The sequence below is a fragment of the Budorcas taxicolor genome, chromosome 22, assembly GCF_023091745.1.
Source record: "Budorcas taxicolor isolate Tak-1 chromosome 22, Takin1.1, whole genome shotgun sequence".
Lineage (NCBI taxonomy): Eukaryota > Metazoa > Chordata > Mammalia > Artiodactyla > Bovidae > Budorcas > Budorcas taxicolor.
The window spans coordinates 39,566,079-39,583,144 of record NC_068931.1 but is presented as its reverse complement, the minus strand read 5'-3'; the positions used below and the strand labels follow the sequence as shown (position 1 = coordinate 39,583,144).

The 17,066-nt window shown below is 42.9% G+C and overlaps 1 protein-coding gene across 1 annotated transcript in view; it reads left to right on the top strand.

Annotated features, from left to right (window-relative positions):
• Positions 1-17,066, top strand: part of EPB41L3 (erythrocyte membrane protein band 4.1 like 3) — a 90,331-nt gene that overhangs the window by 58,983 nt on the left and 14,282 nt on the right. The window contains exons 11-15 of the mRNA XM_052660501.1: positions 3,412-3,632; positions 7,166-7,729; positions 12,809-12,862; positions 15,066-15,101; positions 15,838-16,029. Of these exons, the coding sequence (XP_052516461.1) occupies positions 3,412-3,632; positions 7,166-7,729; positions 12,809-12,862; positions 15,066-15,101; positions 15,838-16,029 (1,067 nt within the window). The remainder of the gene's footprint in view (positions 1-3,411; positions 3,633-7,165; positions 7,730-12,808; positions 12,863-15,065; positions 15,102-15,837; positions 16,030-17,066) is intronic.

Here is a 17,066-nt window from a genome sequence, read left to right as displayed (position 1 = left end):
TCTTTAAGTCAGGTGTGTGAGTATGGTGGGGAGAGAATCACTCAATCACTTAAGCAACATTTTTAAGGCATGAAAGGGAGTCTTTAGCAAGTTTCTGCGTCGTGGGGCAGTTTTCTGTGACCATGTAGAGTTACACACTGGTGTGCTTTTCTGCTCTAAGACGTGGCAGCTGAACTCAGAATATCTGTATCCTCAGAAGTGAGATCCACAGAGGAGAGGCCAAATATAATTGCTGTGCCGCGTACAGTGTTTTGTGTCAGGGAGTTGAGTATCCACAGCTTTTAGTTGTCCTCGGAGGTCCTGGAACCATCCCCTCCATACTCCACGGGATGACTGTGAGGCTTGACTTAGGCCCCAGGCCTCTGTCTCCTAACCCAGAGCTCCTGGACATGAGATGTGTTATAGGGACCTTGTCCTGGACACATACAAAGTGATGTTTCTAGAAGCATGAGTATATGATTTTAATAATAAGCAAAAGCATAAATAGAATCACAAGTTATTATTACAGATGCCTGGGATCACCTCCCCCTTGACCTTCTCTGCCTTCAGCTCACTATAAAGTCTCAGTCCTTCCTTCCCTTTCATCAACCCCTGATGTGGCTGTTGGGGTGACATACTCCCCGGATTTCTTGACTTAAAAGGCTATATTGCATTGATGTTGTTAGAAATCCTGATTCTGACTGCAGAAGAAGATACAAATATGAATGAAGTGAGATAAAGAATCCTATAATGCTTTATCTGAATATATCTGTCCATGGAATTCTCCAGGCCAGAATTCTAGAGTGGGTAGCCTTTCCCTTCTCCAGGGGATCATCCCAACCCAGGGATCGAACCCAGGTCTCCTGCATGGCAGGTGGATTCTTTACCAGCTGAGCCACAAAAAGAAAGCCCAAGAATACTAGAGTGGGTGGCCTATCCCTTCTCCAGCAGATCTTCCCAACCCAGGAATCAAACCGGGGTCTCCTGCATTGCAAGCGGATTCTTTACCAACTGAGCTATCAGGAAGCCCAACAACATGAAGTCATAATTTATAACTTTACTCTTGGCTCCATCCGCTGAAGGGGCTAAGAAGCCATGATATCCAGCAGTACTGAGCACACTAAGTGCCTACATCTTACTTTCCCAGTGTGTCCCCTGCCCCCGCCACCGTGTTCTGAGCTTATGCTTATGTGGATAGAGAGAAAGTTAGAAAGATATATACCAACGAGTTTGCAGTGACAGTGGAATAAGGAGGGTGGGCAGTGAGCAGACTGAAGAAAAGAAGAGAAAGTCTGTGTAAATTGACTTGCTGCCATGACCAAGAGCTCCTTTTGCAGTTTGCAGATTCTAATGACGTGAATGAAAACAATACACATAAAATGAAAAAAGACTATATTTTCCCAATGGAGTACTTTATAAAAAGTTTATAGAGGGAGTCAAACCTGTGCTATTAGTGCTCTATTCTTCTTATAAGTTCTGTTAGTGAAGTGGGAAGAATGCTCACCTGGTGTAGATAAACCCAGACCCGCGTCCAGACCCGTTCCCTGTACAGCAGTGGGTGAGTGGCTGCCCGTCTCCAGGTCCCAGGTTTAGGCGCCGTCTGTCAGGTGGCATCATGGCCACCTCTGGCAGGGCTGTCGCAAAGAGTGAATAAGACGCTGGTGAAAGCGGTCCTATTCCAGATGTGATCCTGAGACCTCCGCAGGTATATTGAGGGTCATTCTTCAGGCCCTTGTGAGCAGGCCTAGGAAGGTCAGTTACCTTTCCCTACCTTCTAGAACAGTGTTCCATTTTTAGAATCTCCGAGAACCAAGCTTTTGGGAAGCACTGTTTACTAGGACTGTTTGAAGCTGAATTAAGTTCTTTGAAAGTTTGCATTCACAGTGGCACCTTTTCTCTGTATCGTCTCATCTGCTCTTCTTTAAAGCATCTGGGTAAACTGGTGTGTGTTCTTTAAGTCAGTGCTGGAGGAGCTCATGTAGAATCACAGCTTTTTCCCCTGAATGTCCTTCACGTGGTTCTGTGATGTGAACCAAAGGGGACACATTTGCTGTGAATGCTGTTTTCCTTGTGACCCTCTGTGCACTGGGGATTGCTGAGAAGACGGAAGCCAAGCGTGAAACCAATGTACTAATTCCGTGCTGTGTCTCTCTCTCTCCCCCTGCCCAAAAGTGACGCTAGTATGTGTTGTCTCACTCTCTGGGGTCCTGCCGGTTCTCGTATGTTTTCTGTGCTGCTGCGTGGGGGACCATGGCTGCATGTTGCAATAGCTACTGCTTTTTGCAAGGTTGCATCTTCTATGAGAAAAGCCTAACAAGCCTTTTTAGGATATTGTGTCTCATACAAGCTTTTTTGTCACTAGATGGAGATGCAAAATATCTTAGTGAAGGTATTTTAGTGAAATGGTTTACTAGTCAAAGGATTTCAGAGTTTTTTTCTTAACGTTTATGTCTTAAACTCCCAAAAATATGAAAGCAGATTAAATTTTGCCTGTGATTTGAAAAGCAGCCTTTCTAAATTTTAGTAAATTTTATGGTACCTAAACCCTAAAAGAATGAGTAACAAATTTAAAAAATTTAACTAAATCAGGTATCTCTTTCACTAAGACATTTTAGCTGGGAGGAAAGGCTGGATCTTACATCTCTTACGTTTGCATGCTTTGCAGTTGCACGAGTTTCATTAGCAATGTTTGTCTTCCTTTCCCCAAATATCAGAGGTGAATGAATGTATGCACATTATGGCAGTCTTTTTAAAACGCAGTAAAAATTAAACCATTTCTGCACTTCAGTTGAGCAGAGTTGCCATCCAAATTGTATCATCTCTGCTGAGATGGCTACTTTTCAGTATAACTTAGGTAGCTTTTATATTATAGGAGAGAGAGACTTTTCAGCCACTAATAACAATAGTAGTAGTAGCAATGGTAATAACACTACAAAAAAAGTTCAGTGCTCCTCAATGACTGGCACTTCCAAAGATGTGTTTAAAGTCAAGTGTAGTAGGGCAGTTGTCTGTCTGCTGTTAGTTCTGAAACTTGCCTCTGAGTGCCGCTGCCCAGCTGGTTTACTCTGTGGGTAAGAGGCTCAGCAGTCACTCAGTGCTCCCCTCTTTCCACTCACATCCACCCTCACACACATCCTTACCAGAGAGCCTGTGAGTGGATGAACATTGTGCTGGTGGCTTCAAGAGATGAGCATTGAAATCACGCTTAGACGCAGTTACAGGTGACAGAAGTATGAAACTGCGGTGTTGCTTAGATGAGAGTACCTGCAAGGCTGATGTGTCTTTTGAAGAGAAACCTGGTGCTTTATGGGGTTTTTTTTGTGGTTTTTTTTTGCCTTTTTTTTTTTTCTGTAATAGGACAATGGGTGGCGTCCATCCTTCTTCTGACTTAACTATCTCAGACTTTATTTCTCCAATTGTATCTGCTTTTAGCGTCAGTGAATGAAAACCATGAAATATACATGAAGGATTCTGTGTCCGCTGCAGAGGTTGGTACTGGCCAGTACATCACCACAAAGGGCATGTCTCAGACCAACTTGATCACCACTGTGACTCCGGAGAAAAAGGCCGAGGAGGAGCGGGACGAGGAGGAGGACAGACGGAAAAAGGCCGAGGAAGCCACGCCGGTAGCTGCCGTCCGGCACGAGGGAAAGGTACATCTCCCCTCTGCCTCCCAGGGCTCCTGCAGATTCTAAAGAACTCCTGAATGGTGCTGAGAATGTGAAGCAGGAATGTGTGCATAAGACTTAGGCTGACTCGTAGCTCAGCGTTAGTCACATTGATACAATCAGTCTTTATTATTTCTTCTGTCCACAGTTTTCCTCTGAAAGATCCCTTTTTTAACTTTTTGAAATTTCTTGTTGAACGACTTAGGTGCTACATAAGACTTTCAACAGCTGTCCTGTCTGTAGATCTTAAAAATACTTTTGGTGGCATATTAACCCATTTATTTGTGTTTGGGCTTACAATTCAGAATTGCTGCTAAAGCTGTTTTGTTTCTGGCCCCATTCTCCTACCCAAGGGCTGTGTATTTTTCTAGACATATAGTATTGACTTTGACATACTCTTGACTGCAAGTAACTGAGTGACCACAGCTTGCATATTCGTACACTGTTTTCTCTCTTAGTCTTTGATTTTAACCTCATCATCAAAGTAGCTAGTGGATATATTTTGGAAAAGGGTTAAGGCAGACTTCTCAGGGGAGATGGAGGGTGAACTTGGCAGTCATTTCTCTAGGGTGCTTGATTTGCTGAATTCGGTCACTTCATTTCATCTGAAATTCAATTTATTTTTTAAAAATAAACATTATGATTATTTCTGGAGCTCCAACACTACAAAGCAACTTTTTGAGAAAATGAAAGTCAAAAACACATGTAGATAGCATCCTTCTGGTTCCGGGTTATGTATCTTGCAAAGCAGTTCCCATAAAAGTCAAAAAACACAGTAGGTTTATATGTATTAATCATGGAAACCCAGGAATGTACAGGGAGAAAGGAAACCACAGAATAAAAATACTGTATAACTTAGAGGTGATGCTAAAATTGGGGTAAATTTGACTCAAAAGTGCTCTTTTGCAGGTGGGCTCTTCAGATGTAGAGGTGGGAATTTCCCCTGGGGTCTGTAGAAAATACTTTTGGTAAGAACGTAACAGTGACTTCTGAACAGGCAGATTGGCAAATGTATCATCATTCTGTTTATGATAGAACATCCCAGTAACCCAGTGCACATCCCTTTTCTTAGGGTAAGATTAACCTATTTGCCAAACTCAAAAATAAAGACAGGACATAACAACAAGGATATCTGGCTCACTTTAGCTACGAAAATGTGCATTGTTTTGAATTTTGTTTTCACACACCTCCTTTTCAGTTAAGATGGGTTTTAACTAGGTCTTAATCAGAAGATGATGATATACTTGAAAACCAGTGCGTCCCATGATTTTTGGAAGTTGCCCAGGCTAACATTCCACTTTCAGGGATGTGTAAATAATATGAAAGTATTAGTCACAGTCGTGTCCGACTCTTTGTGACTCCATGGACTATAGCCCACCATGTTCCTCTGTCCATGGTATTTTCCAGGCAAGAATACTGGAGTGGGTTGCCATGCCCTCCTCCAGGGGATCTTCCTGATCCAGGGGTCGAACCCAGGTCCCTTGCATTAGCAGGCAGATTCTTTATCCTTCTGAGCCACCAGGGAAGCCGAATAAGATGAAGTGCACTATAAAAGTAAATGACTTGTCCTTTGCTCCTGAAATGATCCACTCCTACTTTATTGATTTTAAAAGATCAGGGATTTGTTTATGTGAGATGGAGCCCTAAGCCGGTGTCACTTGGTGCTGTTTGTGCCACTGGAGAATAGAAAGACAGAGGAGACTGTGGCTGTCAGAGTCGGAGCACCATGACCCAGATGCCTTCTGAGAGGCTGGGGCCCAAAGCTCCTGCTGCAGTAGCTGCATGCTGCCTCCATCCCCCCACCCCTGCCACCGCAACGCTGTTTTTAAAAACCACTCTTTAAAAAAAAAATTAAAAACCCACTCTAATCAGCCATGTAAAAGATTAAGCCATAATTTCATTTTTCTCCATCTTCAAAAAGGAACACAGCACTCTTTTTATTTTTTTAACCAAAATGAAAGTGTGTTACTGAAAACAGTACTTAAACAACTGGTCTCTGATTCCTTTGAGAGTGTGTTTCCCCACTGATGATCACTGCCGGTGACGGGGGCAGCCTTCTGAGGGCGGACAGCAGTTCTTAACTTTTGCATTATCCTCAGTTCAATGAGATTTGTGCAGGGTCTTGTGTAAGATACAATGTTTAACATCAAATGTGAGTATTAGGAAAAGACATATTTGTCTGATATCAAAAAAGAGACACTTCTGCATTGTAGTAGGTCCATGCTATCATTTTATTTGTGCCTTTTCTTACCCTCTGCCTCTGTATTTACCAAGTCAGGGTTGGATAACCGCCACAAAGCAAGCTGGGTAGTGTCCATGCTATCAGGACACTAGGCAAAAACACACATGTGCGTATATTCATGCACACACACACACACACAGTGGAAGTGCGGTCATCTTCAGGCTCCAGGTGGCCTTGTCTTGAACTCCTTGGTGGCAGCAGCCTCTACACTGGACCCCAGGTCCTGTTTGGCTTTTGCCTGCTTCCTCTCCCCTCACCTGCCACCCACCCTACCACCTCGCTCAGCAGTCTCCCACCACCTGCAGAGAAAGCTGGCTGTGGTCACAGAGACCATGGGACCCGGGAAGGTGTGAAGAGCCTCACATGCCCACAGAACCCTGCACAGCCCTCCCTGGGAGCAAGCTCACAGTGATGCTGGCCTAGATCTTCCTCTTAAGGACTCAAACCAGGCAGATGAAGCACACCACTCCTCTGCTAAGAAAATGCAGAAGACTGAGAAATTGTGTCTTTCTGTTACTTATGGATCACAAATAATACAAAGTGAACATTGATAAACCACATCACAAGAAAGCACAGTCTTTTTGGCTAGTTAGCTTATTGAAACCACTTCTTCAAGCTCCTCCGTGTACACCATGGGTAAATGGAGCCAGAAGAGGAGTTTTCAGAACGGAGACTTTTGTTCCTACTGTGTTCACTATGGATTTCTTACAGATAGGAATGGGGCCAGAAACTTCTTGATTTGGAAACCCACCTTGTTTTGGCTATCATTGAGTAACCAAGGAAAGGTGATGCTGGAGATTTTGCTTTAAAGGACTGCGAATTGGATTCACTGTCATTTTAATCCAGTTGAACCCTCACGACAGACCTAGTAGCCGGACATCAGGAGAAGTTATTGAAAGTCTTGGTTTTAAGTTATCAGAGTTATATTTTCTCAGCATCTTAACCATTCATGGAGTTGTTGGTCTAAACACAAGTTTTGAATCGTATGAAACATGTAGATATTGAGATTTCCCACAGATATCTTGCCCTCCAACCTTTTTTTAAAGCCTACCCTATGTTTGGCTTGAGGGTCTAATGGGGAAAACGATGCCCTTTGTGGGAGCATTGGCATGCACCTCGAATGCTTGAAGATTCATGAACGATCCCAGTGCTGAAATTCTTGTTTTGACGATTTTATATCGGTACCCATAAGAAAATTAACTAATTGCAGTTTTCTTTTTGTCCTTTTGCACCTCTGTTCGCTGCTTTCTGTCTCTCTCGCTGTCCCTCACATCAGTCACCTGGGCTTGGCACCGACTCATGCCCCCCGCTCCCCCCATCAGCCCACCGTCCCCCTGCATCCCCCACAGGGCTCCGCAGGAGGTGTAAGGAGAACGGGCAGCCCCCGCTGGGGGTCGAGCTGGCCCGAGAACCCTGGTGCCAGCACGGGGAGCCCGCCTCGGACCCTGACGGCCGAGGGAAGCCGTGCCCGGGGGACCGCGATGTGGCTCTCGGCTACAAACCGCAGCCGGGCAGAGGGGCCACCCTGTTTTCCTTCTCCCTACAGCTCCCTGGGTCCTTCCCCTCTCTCCTGGATGACGATGGCTACCTGTCCTTCCCCAACCTGTCCGAGAGCGCCCTCCTGCCCCAGAGCCTGCAGCATTATCTCCCCATCCGCTCGCCCTCCCTCGTGCCCTGCTTCCTCTTCATCTTCTTCTTCCTGCTCTCCGCCTCCTTCTCAGTGCCCTATGCCCTCACTCTCTCCTTCCCTCTGGCTCTGTGCCTCTGCTACCTGGAGCCCAAGGCGGCCTCCTTGAGTGCCTCACTAGACAATGACCCGAGTGACAGTTCAGAGGAAGAGGTGTGTACCTCGGCATAGAACACACGTCCCTGTCATGTTTGGGGCTTCGGTCCGAAACAACTTGGTAGACGGCTGCTGCGATAGTGGTCCTCCTTTCAGAGCCTCATTTACCGTCTGTGCCACTCCGTGCAGAGGTTTTGTGTGCCGGGGATGCACCCCCCCAGCCCCGGGGTTAGGCACAACACCATGTGGACGCAGCAGGCTAAGCCCGGCCAGAACCGTGCTGCCACCCACCGCCTCCTGCGAGTGGGAAAGGACTCAGCCACGAGGCAATCATACATAAATAACCCATGTGCTCTGTAGGAACTCAGGGGCAAATAAAAGGCTCTGTTCAGTTACCGTTCAGTGAAGGAAAGGACACAGAAGACAGATAAAGTAACTTTTCAGCTAGATGAGGTGAGGTACCAAAACGTGTCCTGATGCATTGATGCTCTGTGCTGATACGCACCCGGTAAAGGATGCCCCAGGTGCGGGGAAGGGGCACCACCCTCAAGGGTGCATCACCACCAGGGTGGCTTTCCAAGGTTGTGAGCACCTCCCTCTCCTCCCTGGAGGTTCTGAAATGCCCCCACCACTCTTTGACGGTCATTGCCAGACTGTCCTTGTGACTCCCGGAGGAAAGTCCAATCCTGTGGTTGTGTTGAGTCAGAAAGACAGGCTGGAGCCATTTAAAACACCCAGTGACATTAGTCATTGGCAGGGTCAGAAACAGGAGCAGAAAGAGCTGAAGTTGAAAACAGCGGTTTTCAAACATAGTTGGGGAGAGACTCATTTTAGGTTTCTATATACCATAAAAATGGGCTGAAATTCCTTGAGCACCAGCAATGCCAGATCAGGTATTGGGAAGCAAGTGTGCTGTCAGGCCAGCGTGAGCCCCAGATCCACCCACATGGGGACAGTCTAGTTGGTGAGCCTCTGGGGCTGGCAGCCAGGAAAGGACTTGAGCCTTCCACCTCCATACCTGAAAGCGGGCTGACCCCCATCCCTCATCCAAGCCACTGGGGGAGGTGACGTGGTAGCTGGTAGTTTTTCCTTTTAATTGCTCCCCTTCCCACCACTGTACTGGCATGTGAACAGCCCAGCGGTTTCCCTTTGTGCAGCCTTCAATAGACGCCAGGGAAAAGTACAGAAGCTGCCAACAGGCCTCTGGCTGACACCCCTCCTCCCCCGCCCCCACCTACACCTGCCCCCAGCTTCTCCAGCAATTCTCTCCCCACAAAACAAGGGTTTTGTGGCAGGAGACAAACTCGATACACCTAGCAGTTTAAAAAAAAATCACAAAGCAGCACTTTAAAAAGGAAGGAAAGTCTATTCAGGTCTGTGCTCAGCTAGAATGATAATTCCAGCACACCTGTGAGTGTATAGCATTGCGAGGTGCGTGAGCATCTATATTTAGTGGTATTATGACCATTTCTTTGCAGCAGCAGGGAAAAAATGGTAATGATCTGAGAGATGTTCTAAAGAAAAGTTTAGTCTTTCAATTTGATATTGCCTAAGAACCCTTTGCAAGCTTCTTGGATCCTATATGACTTCGATCCAAATCTTATCTGTTATAGAGCTATTTTCACACATGGAAAATATTTTAAGAGAAAAACCACTCTAAATCCTAGGCTTAAATATCTGTTTCTCACAGTAGAAGCATTATCAAACAATGTAGGTCTAAACGTATAGCCTTTTAAGAACACAGTATCTTCTACAGAAGCTGTTTGTACTATTAACTGGTTTCCAACCTGGACATCATCTGTTCCTTTAGCAATGGAGTTAGTCATCCAGCTCACAGAAGGCAAAAAGATTGCCATTTTATGTTCTTCTGCATTGTTAAATAACAACTTCTATGTAGCCAACCACACAGATCTTGTGCCTAATCCAGGGTATACATCTTGTTGTAATCAGTGCATGAAAATTAATGTTCCACTTGGGCATGTCTGCGTTACATCAGCAAAACAAATCACAGCACTTAGTCCTCGCAAGCTGGTGGCAGCGTGGCTGGCGTGTCATAAACCCTCCTTGTTCCTGCAAACCCCTGAGACCGTGAACCAGCTCTGGCCTCGGCAGCCTTCCCGGCCACCCATGACAGCCTCCTGCCACATGACCTTGTATTTGGCCATCTGTTCAGTGTCGCCTCTTAACCCCAAATGTTAAGAGCTATGTGCTCTGGTTCAAGCTGAGCTAGAATACTCAGATGTAGGTCATTCAGTTAAAAAAAAAAAAAAAAAACTCACCATTTGTTGGCACGGCCTGTTTTCTTCCCTGGGCCTCAAGCACTTTGGCAGCAAAACCGGGTGACTTTGTAACATACAGTTCAGGTCTGTCACTTTCGTTTTGCAAAATCACTAATGACTGGAACGCTTTTTAAATATTTTGACATCCCTGCTTACATTTGTCACGTGTGGCCGTGGCTTCATTAGTCCCAGACCTTCTCAAGAGTGAAATCCAGTGTAGAGAGTTGTAATCCTTTCAAACTGTAGAGCAGTTGGCCAGTTTTTTCTTTTGTCCTTCTAGAATTTGGCTCAAATAAGGAGGGGCTGAATACTAAATCATCTCCATCTCTCAAAAGATATAAGATGAACCTAGTTCACCATAAATTGTGTGTCAACTTGTGAAGAATTTTTTGATGATGCCAAAAAAAGGAAATGGATTAAATCTGGAGGAAAAGATTGGTCACCTGATTTAACATTTTAAATTGTGTAAACACATCATATGATAGTCGATGGTACACCACACACTTTGCAGTTTTACTTAGTCATGCTCAGTTGGTCAGTCCTGTCCAGCTCTTGGCAACCCCATGAACTGTAGCTCACCAGGCTCCTCTGTCCATGGGATTCTCCAGGCAAGAATAGTAGAGTGGGTTGCCATTTCCTGCTCCAAACAGTTGCTATAAAAGTTGTTTTATTCAGCCTTTATGACTTCAGTCGTTAACTGTTTATTGATCAGGTACTATGTTTGTTGAATGACTGACTGACTAGGTTCTAAGTAGAAATTTAAAGGAGCTTAAATGTGGCCTAAGCTACTATTTATTTGTGTACACCTAGGAAAAATAACAGTAATAATTGTGACACGTTGGGTTGGCCAAAAGGTTTGTTCAGATTTTTCCATAACATATTACAGAAAAACTCAAACAAACTTTTTGGCCAACCCAGTATTATATTCGTAGCAATATTTAAGATTTCATAGGCATTTTTAGCTCTGTGTGTGTCAGGTAATATATAAAGACTTAGTATCAATTACCTGATACAGTTAGGGCTATTAATTTCCCCATTTTCCAAGAAGGAAATGGGAATTAAAATATGAAACATTCACCTCATACCGCAGAGTTAAATAGCAAGAATTAGAGCTGGTGTCATTCTGACATGAGACCCCTCCCTCTTATTATTAACTGTGGTGCTAATTCCAGTGCTAAGATGCTTGGAATGCTGCTGAAGTGAATTCTAAAGGCATAGGGGGAGTAATGTAAGGGGGAAGAGAAATACTTTGAAGAACGTTTGAGGCCTTTGACACAACTAGTTAGCCCTCTGAACCAAGTCATTCTTACTTGTTCTTGAAAGCCTAAGGTTTCCTTGAGTTGTTCCATACCTTTCAACAACAACCTGCCTCTGTCTTCCTAAATCAGACTGGCCTTGTGCTAGACTGTCAGTTGAAGCCATGCTAATGTGCCAGCAGGGATCACCTGATAAGAAAATTAATAGCCACCCACCGCCAGGTGTTGCCAAGATGGTTAGGTCATGACAGCTGTCAGTGTGGTTTCTTTACCAACCTATTGGAAAGGGTTTCCTGCCCCGCTTAGGCACGGGAGCATGTTGCCAGGATGGAGACTCAGGTGCCCAGGGCAAGCATGAGCTGACAGTTCCTTTTCTTTCAGGAATATAGGAATTGAAAACTTAGGAGCAGGTCAAAAAGTCAAGCCAGCCAAGAGTTGTGTCAACTTAACTGTGCCCCAGCCCTCCCTCTTGATAACCCATGGTCTTTGCAGTGAAAGATCTAAGAGACAGATTCACAACCTTAGAACCCCGAGTTTTGATTGTCGTTTACAAATTATTAATCACACAGCTTCATTCAAGGAAATTTTAATAGTTGCTAGTTTCAAAGGGAAGGTCAGTTGATATTATGTGAGATGTTTAGGTCTCCATTTCAATGGCCATGCCTCTTCTCTCCTCCAGAAAAAAAAAAAATTAATAAAAGTGTTTGTTCTAAATCATAAACATCTATAAAACAGATTAAAAGTCAGTCCTGAAATTCCTATTGTAATTCTCCTGTGAAAACCTAGGCTCTGTAAAATGCTGTGCTTTGTTTTATTTGTTTCCAACTAAATGTCTCTCTCCCTCCCTCTCTCCTTATTTTTCATCACTATGATTATTATTTGCTTCATTTGAATGTTTATTTTGGAACAAGATATTCAAATTCCATACTTTTATATACCTCTTTCTATTGGAGGGTGGGACAAAGTAAACAATATATAGTCTTAAAAATATCTAGTTACCAATGCTGCTTGTGAGTTAAGTCACACTTTCCATACGTAAAACATAGGCCAGAGTCACTGGCATGTGCTTTTCATAATTAAAGGGTAATGCAGATAGCCTGATGGTCTTAGAGGGATGTAAATTATCAAAATGATATAAAAAATGAGGGGCTGAAAGTCCAGTGACTATTACAGTAGCTTTTTATTTAAATGTACTTGTTTATTTACCTTTCAATTGTGACCTATTGCACTAGAATTTTTTAAAAATATATAAATTGCAATTTTATTTGCATTTAACAGTTTTAGGTCTTTCTTGGGGTTTCTGTTAAAAGGGCGGGAGAATGACGCAGCAGCAGACATGGCACCCTGGCTGACGCACGTCCTGCGGTTCAGGCCGGCCGTGTGCCGCTGGTCTTCCTCCGAGTGTCTCTGCTGATGGAACCTGGCTCTGGCCTTCCTTTGGCTTTTGTTTGCACCTGCATTCTTGTGGGAAGGTAGTGCGATTTTACAGGGCACAGAGAAAGGGACTGGGCTCTCGGACCTGGACATACCCGCTTTGACCAGATGATTTGTTTTCTCTTCCTGCCTTTCTCCTGGAACCTGGTCACCTCTGCCATCCACAGACGGACAGTGAGCGCACAGACACGGCAGCTGATGGGGAAACCACCGCTACTGAGGTTGGTACTCTAACTGAAGGGCTCGGCCAGTTGCCTGATGAAAATGCTCTGAGGGCTAGCTCTGTGTTTATTAGCAGCTTGCATTTAGCATTTTGGCATTTAGAGTGGAGAGAAATGCTACCTTAATAATGGGAGTTAAAAATATTCTGCCGCCTAGACTGCTGGTTCTTAAACTCTGGCCTGCATCAGAGTCACCTAGAGTTTTCTATTCGCGTTCAGAAGAAGGTCTGGGGTAGGCTTAAGAATTTACATTTCTAACAAATTCCCAGGTGACAGTGACTCTGTCGGTTGTGGAGTTGCATTTTGAGAACTCTTGGCTAAACTGATAATACATTTTAAAAAATGTATTCCCTTAACCCACAAGTTTAACTATGATAGCCATAATAGGAGGGGAAAAATATGGGGGGAGGGTCACAATTAATTTAAGTAGCTTGTTGACTGAATACAAATACATTTTAAAATCCTAAATGGTCAGTATGCTTATTAAAATTATAATACTTCTCTTAACTCATTTTTTGTAGGCTGGATATAGTCTAGGTTACTCAAAAGAAATGAATTCCCCAGGGAAGAGAAAATTAGCAAATTACTGTTAGTACTTTATGGGAAAAAAGAAAAATTATCATATTGACCAGTGATAGGAGAGAAACTGTGCTATTATTTAACTTTATTAATTTTTAGGGTTCATTAAATATGTATATGACTTGTTTTTTAAATCTTCTCCATCAGCAACTAATTAAGATATCTGTAAAAAACAATATTTATTTCTAGTAATGGAAATCAAGATGTTCATTTCCTAAAGTGCTAACAGAATTTATTTTTCACTTTGCTGTAGTGTTTACATTAGGTTGTTTTTTACATTATCCAATCATAATATTTTCTAGTTAGGTATTTAGGAAGAAGTAAAAATAAGTAGTATTTACACATCATTTCATTGAAAATATGTTCAGGAAAACATTTCAAAATGGAGTTTAATTGTTTTTTTCCTTTGGAAATGCCAGAGTTCAATTCAAAGCTTGGAAATAATCATTTGTTAATTTAAAGATAATGCTGGAGAATTATTAGCAGTTTCTTTGAGGCAGTCACATATAAACTGATTACAGTATAATCATTTTCTATGCCAAATATCCCAATTGCATCTTAATTTTGTGAGAATTAGTTACAGGTAGCTACTGATACATTCAACAAATTTCATTGTAATCCTAACATATGCTATAAATGAAAAATATTTTAATAATACTACTTTAAATTTTCTAGCAGTTTTAAAATTTGTTTGTATTACATTTGAAGCATGCAAGTGAAGACATGTAACATAGATAGATTATGCATTTTAAAAATAAAACGAAGAGCTATGAACCCACCACCATTGTAGAGTCAGCATGCCACCAGCCCTCTAACGCTTTTTATAAATACTTCCTCTTCTTTTTTCTGGAGCTGGTTGTAACAGTAGTGCAGAGTGGGGCGTTCAGGTTAGACAGTCTAGTCCCCATTGAAACCAGACAGACTCATCTTGAAGGCAGCCTGCTCCAGTATCACCCGCTTCTCATCCATAACTTCACTCTGGACCTCCTCTTGTGGTTGATTTTGGACTTGAGGGAGGTTTACTTATTTATTTATTTTAATTTTCTTAGTTACCCAGTATCAGCCTTCTCCTCTTCCTAAATTTGTTTTAAAGTACGTGGGCTCAACAAATACAAGGTTTAAAGAAATTTTTTAATGTGAGAACCTTTGTGTTAAGTTGTTTGTGCCTTACTTCTCTAGTCTACAGATTGGGGATCTTAATAGCTAACCTCATAGGATTATGGTAAAAATTGACTCAGAGCACTCATCATTGGGTATTCATAGCTGTTTGGTGAATTTTAATTTTGATGTGGCCACTCACACTTCCTGAACCGTTTCTAATGTAAGGACAACCCGTCAAGTCCTAGTGGTCACCTCCCACTCAGGGTGTATGCTTGTCATTCTTGGAAGTCTCCAGGTTGAAGCGTCCAAGACCCACCGAGCAAGGAGTCCTTTGCTTTCATCATCTTATTAAGCTTCATAATTAATAAGAGAGCATTGTGGTTCACATATAAGAAAGAAATGTCCTCCAGTGTAAGCGTAGACAAGTGTCCCCACGTAGCTGGCTTATCTAGACCCCATCCTTCCATCTCAGAGTCGATGGCATGGTAAGACTTTATCTCCCACTCTTTCTTGATGCTGGCAGTCGGACCAGGAGGAAGATGCAGAGCTCAAGGCACAGGTAGAAACTCAAAATGGAACAAAAGCCAAAAAAAAAAAAAGCAGCGTGCGATAAGTCACTGTTGATCTCCAGTGTTCAGATCTTCCAGCATGCTCCGTGGCGGTGACCGTGTGTTGATGCCGTGCGCAGGGTGGCACTTGTTTTCGTGACTTATCATGTCCCTTACCTTTCCTTTCTTTTCCACTTTTTTCAGAATAGTCTGATTAAGCGAATAAAGGGTGAAAATGTGTATGTCAAACATAGTAATCTTATGTTAGAGGTTGGTATTGGTATATACCAGTGCATGCTCGTGTGTGTTGGTATTCCTCCAGGGGCACACCTGTGGGCTCGTACCATGATGCATGAAGGGTGTGTTCTCACCTGTGACTACGTGCGGTTGACTTCTCTGCTTCCTTTGATTCCCTCCTGTCTCCCCAGATATAGATCCCCTTTCCTGTGTGTGTATTTATTTTAATTCTCTGGTTCCGTGTGAATTACACTCTTTACAGTTGACCTTTGAAACTTTTGATTTTTATGCTTGTGTGATGTAGATTTTGTTTTCCCTCGCTTTTCCTTGGAAATATCACATTTTCACCAGCGTGTTTGTGGTAGTGTCATGAACCCTGATCAGAATTTTTTTTTTTATTTTGACTACTAATGAGATAACGACCTTGCTTTTAAAAAGAGAGCGAGCACGTGTGGAAAGGAAATCAAGTGTAAAACGTTGACTGTTGGATTCTCTATGTTCTGAATATAGGAGCTAGATAAAACCCAAGACGACCTGATGAAACATCAGACCAATATTAGTGAGCTGAAAAGAACCTTTTTAGAAACCTCCACAGACACTGCCATCACGAACGAGTGGGAAAAGAGGCTTTCCACCTCCCCCGTGCGACTAGCCTCCCGGCAGGAGGATGCGCCCATGATCGAGCCGCTGGTACCCGAAGAGGTCGGTATTCAGGCATCAGGTTGCACTCGTCTTCTGTTGACTAGTGTCGCTCCTCTACAGGGTCTTCAGGGAAGGGATCTGGAAGACTTCTGAGCATAGACTCTCACCCCTTGTCTGTGTATAACCTGTAAAATGGTTGGGTGGCCAGGGAGCGAGTAGTCTCATCCCACGGCGCCCTGGAAGGACACTCTGGTGCAGGGCTGCTTGTTCAGATTGCGCAGCTAAGAGACTGACCTACTGTATGAATTAACTCACGGTCACTTTTTCTGAATGTACTTTCGCTGCCTGAAGAAATGCCCTGAAGGCCCATAACTGTTTCTCATCACTTGCAAGATGAGGCCTGTTGAGATGGTCTAATGTTTGACTGAACATTGTTCTGGAGTTGATAACATTTCAGGACATGTTTTCCTCTGGGAATACTATACCAGCCTTGTACTGGTGTTTGATTTTTATTTATAACATATATATACGTATAGTTTTTTAAAAACCGGTTATTTTAACTGACATATGTAAACATTTACATTATGATTTATAATCAGTTTTTATTTAATTTTTAAAAGGGAAAGTAAAGGCCAGATTTTTGTTTATAACATATATATATACAGTTTTTAAAAACTGGTTATTTTAACTGATTTATATATATAAGCATTTATATTATGATTTATAATCAGTTTTTATTTGATTTTTAAGAGGGAAAGTAAACACCAGAGGTCTTTTTGAGTAAGAGCTTTCCACATAGAATGAATACTCTCTTTGAATGTTCAGCGAGAAGATTCAGCTGGTGTGACTTCAAGGCGCCCCAGTGTAGGACCCAGAGCGGCAGTGGTACTAATCTGACTGTAGACTAGCAAACACGTCATCTTTCTTTGTCTGTCTGTCAAAAGAAGTCATTTTAGAAATCAACTTCTTTCTAGCATCACATTGATTAACTTCTTTCTTACCAAGATTCCTTTCTTGAAAGACATTTGTCCAGGAAGATGGGATAGAACAGAATAAAATTAAAACTTAGGCCCTTATGGTAGAAAACTCCTTTTTAA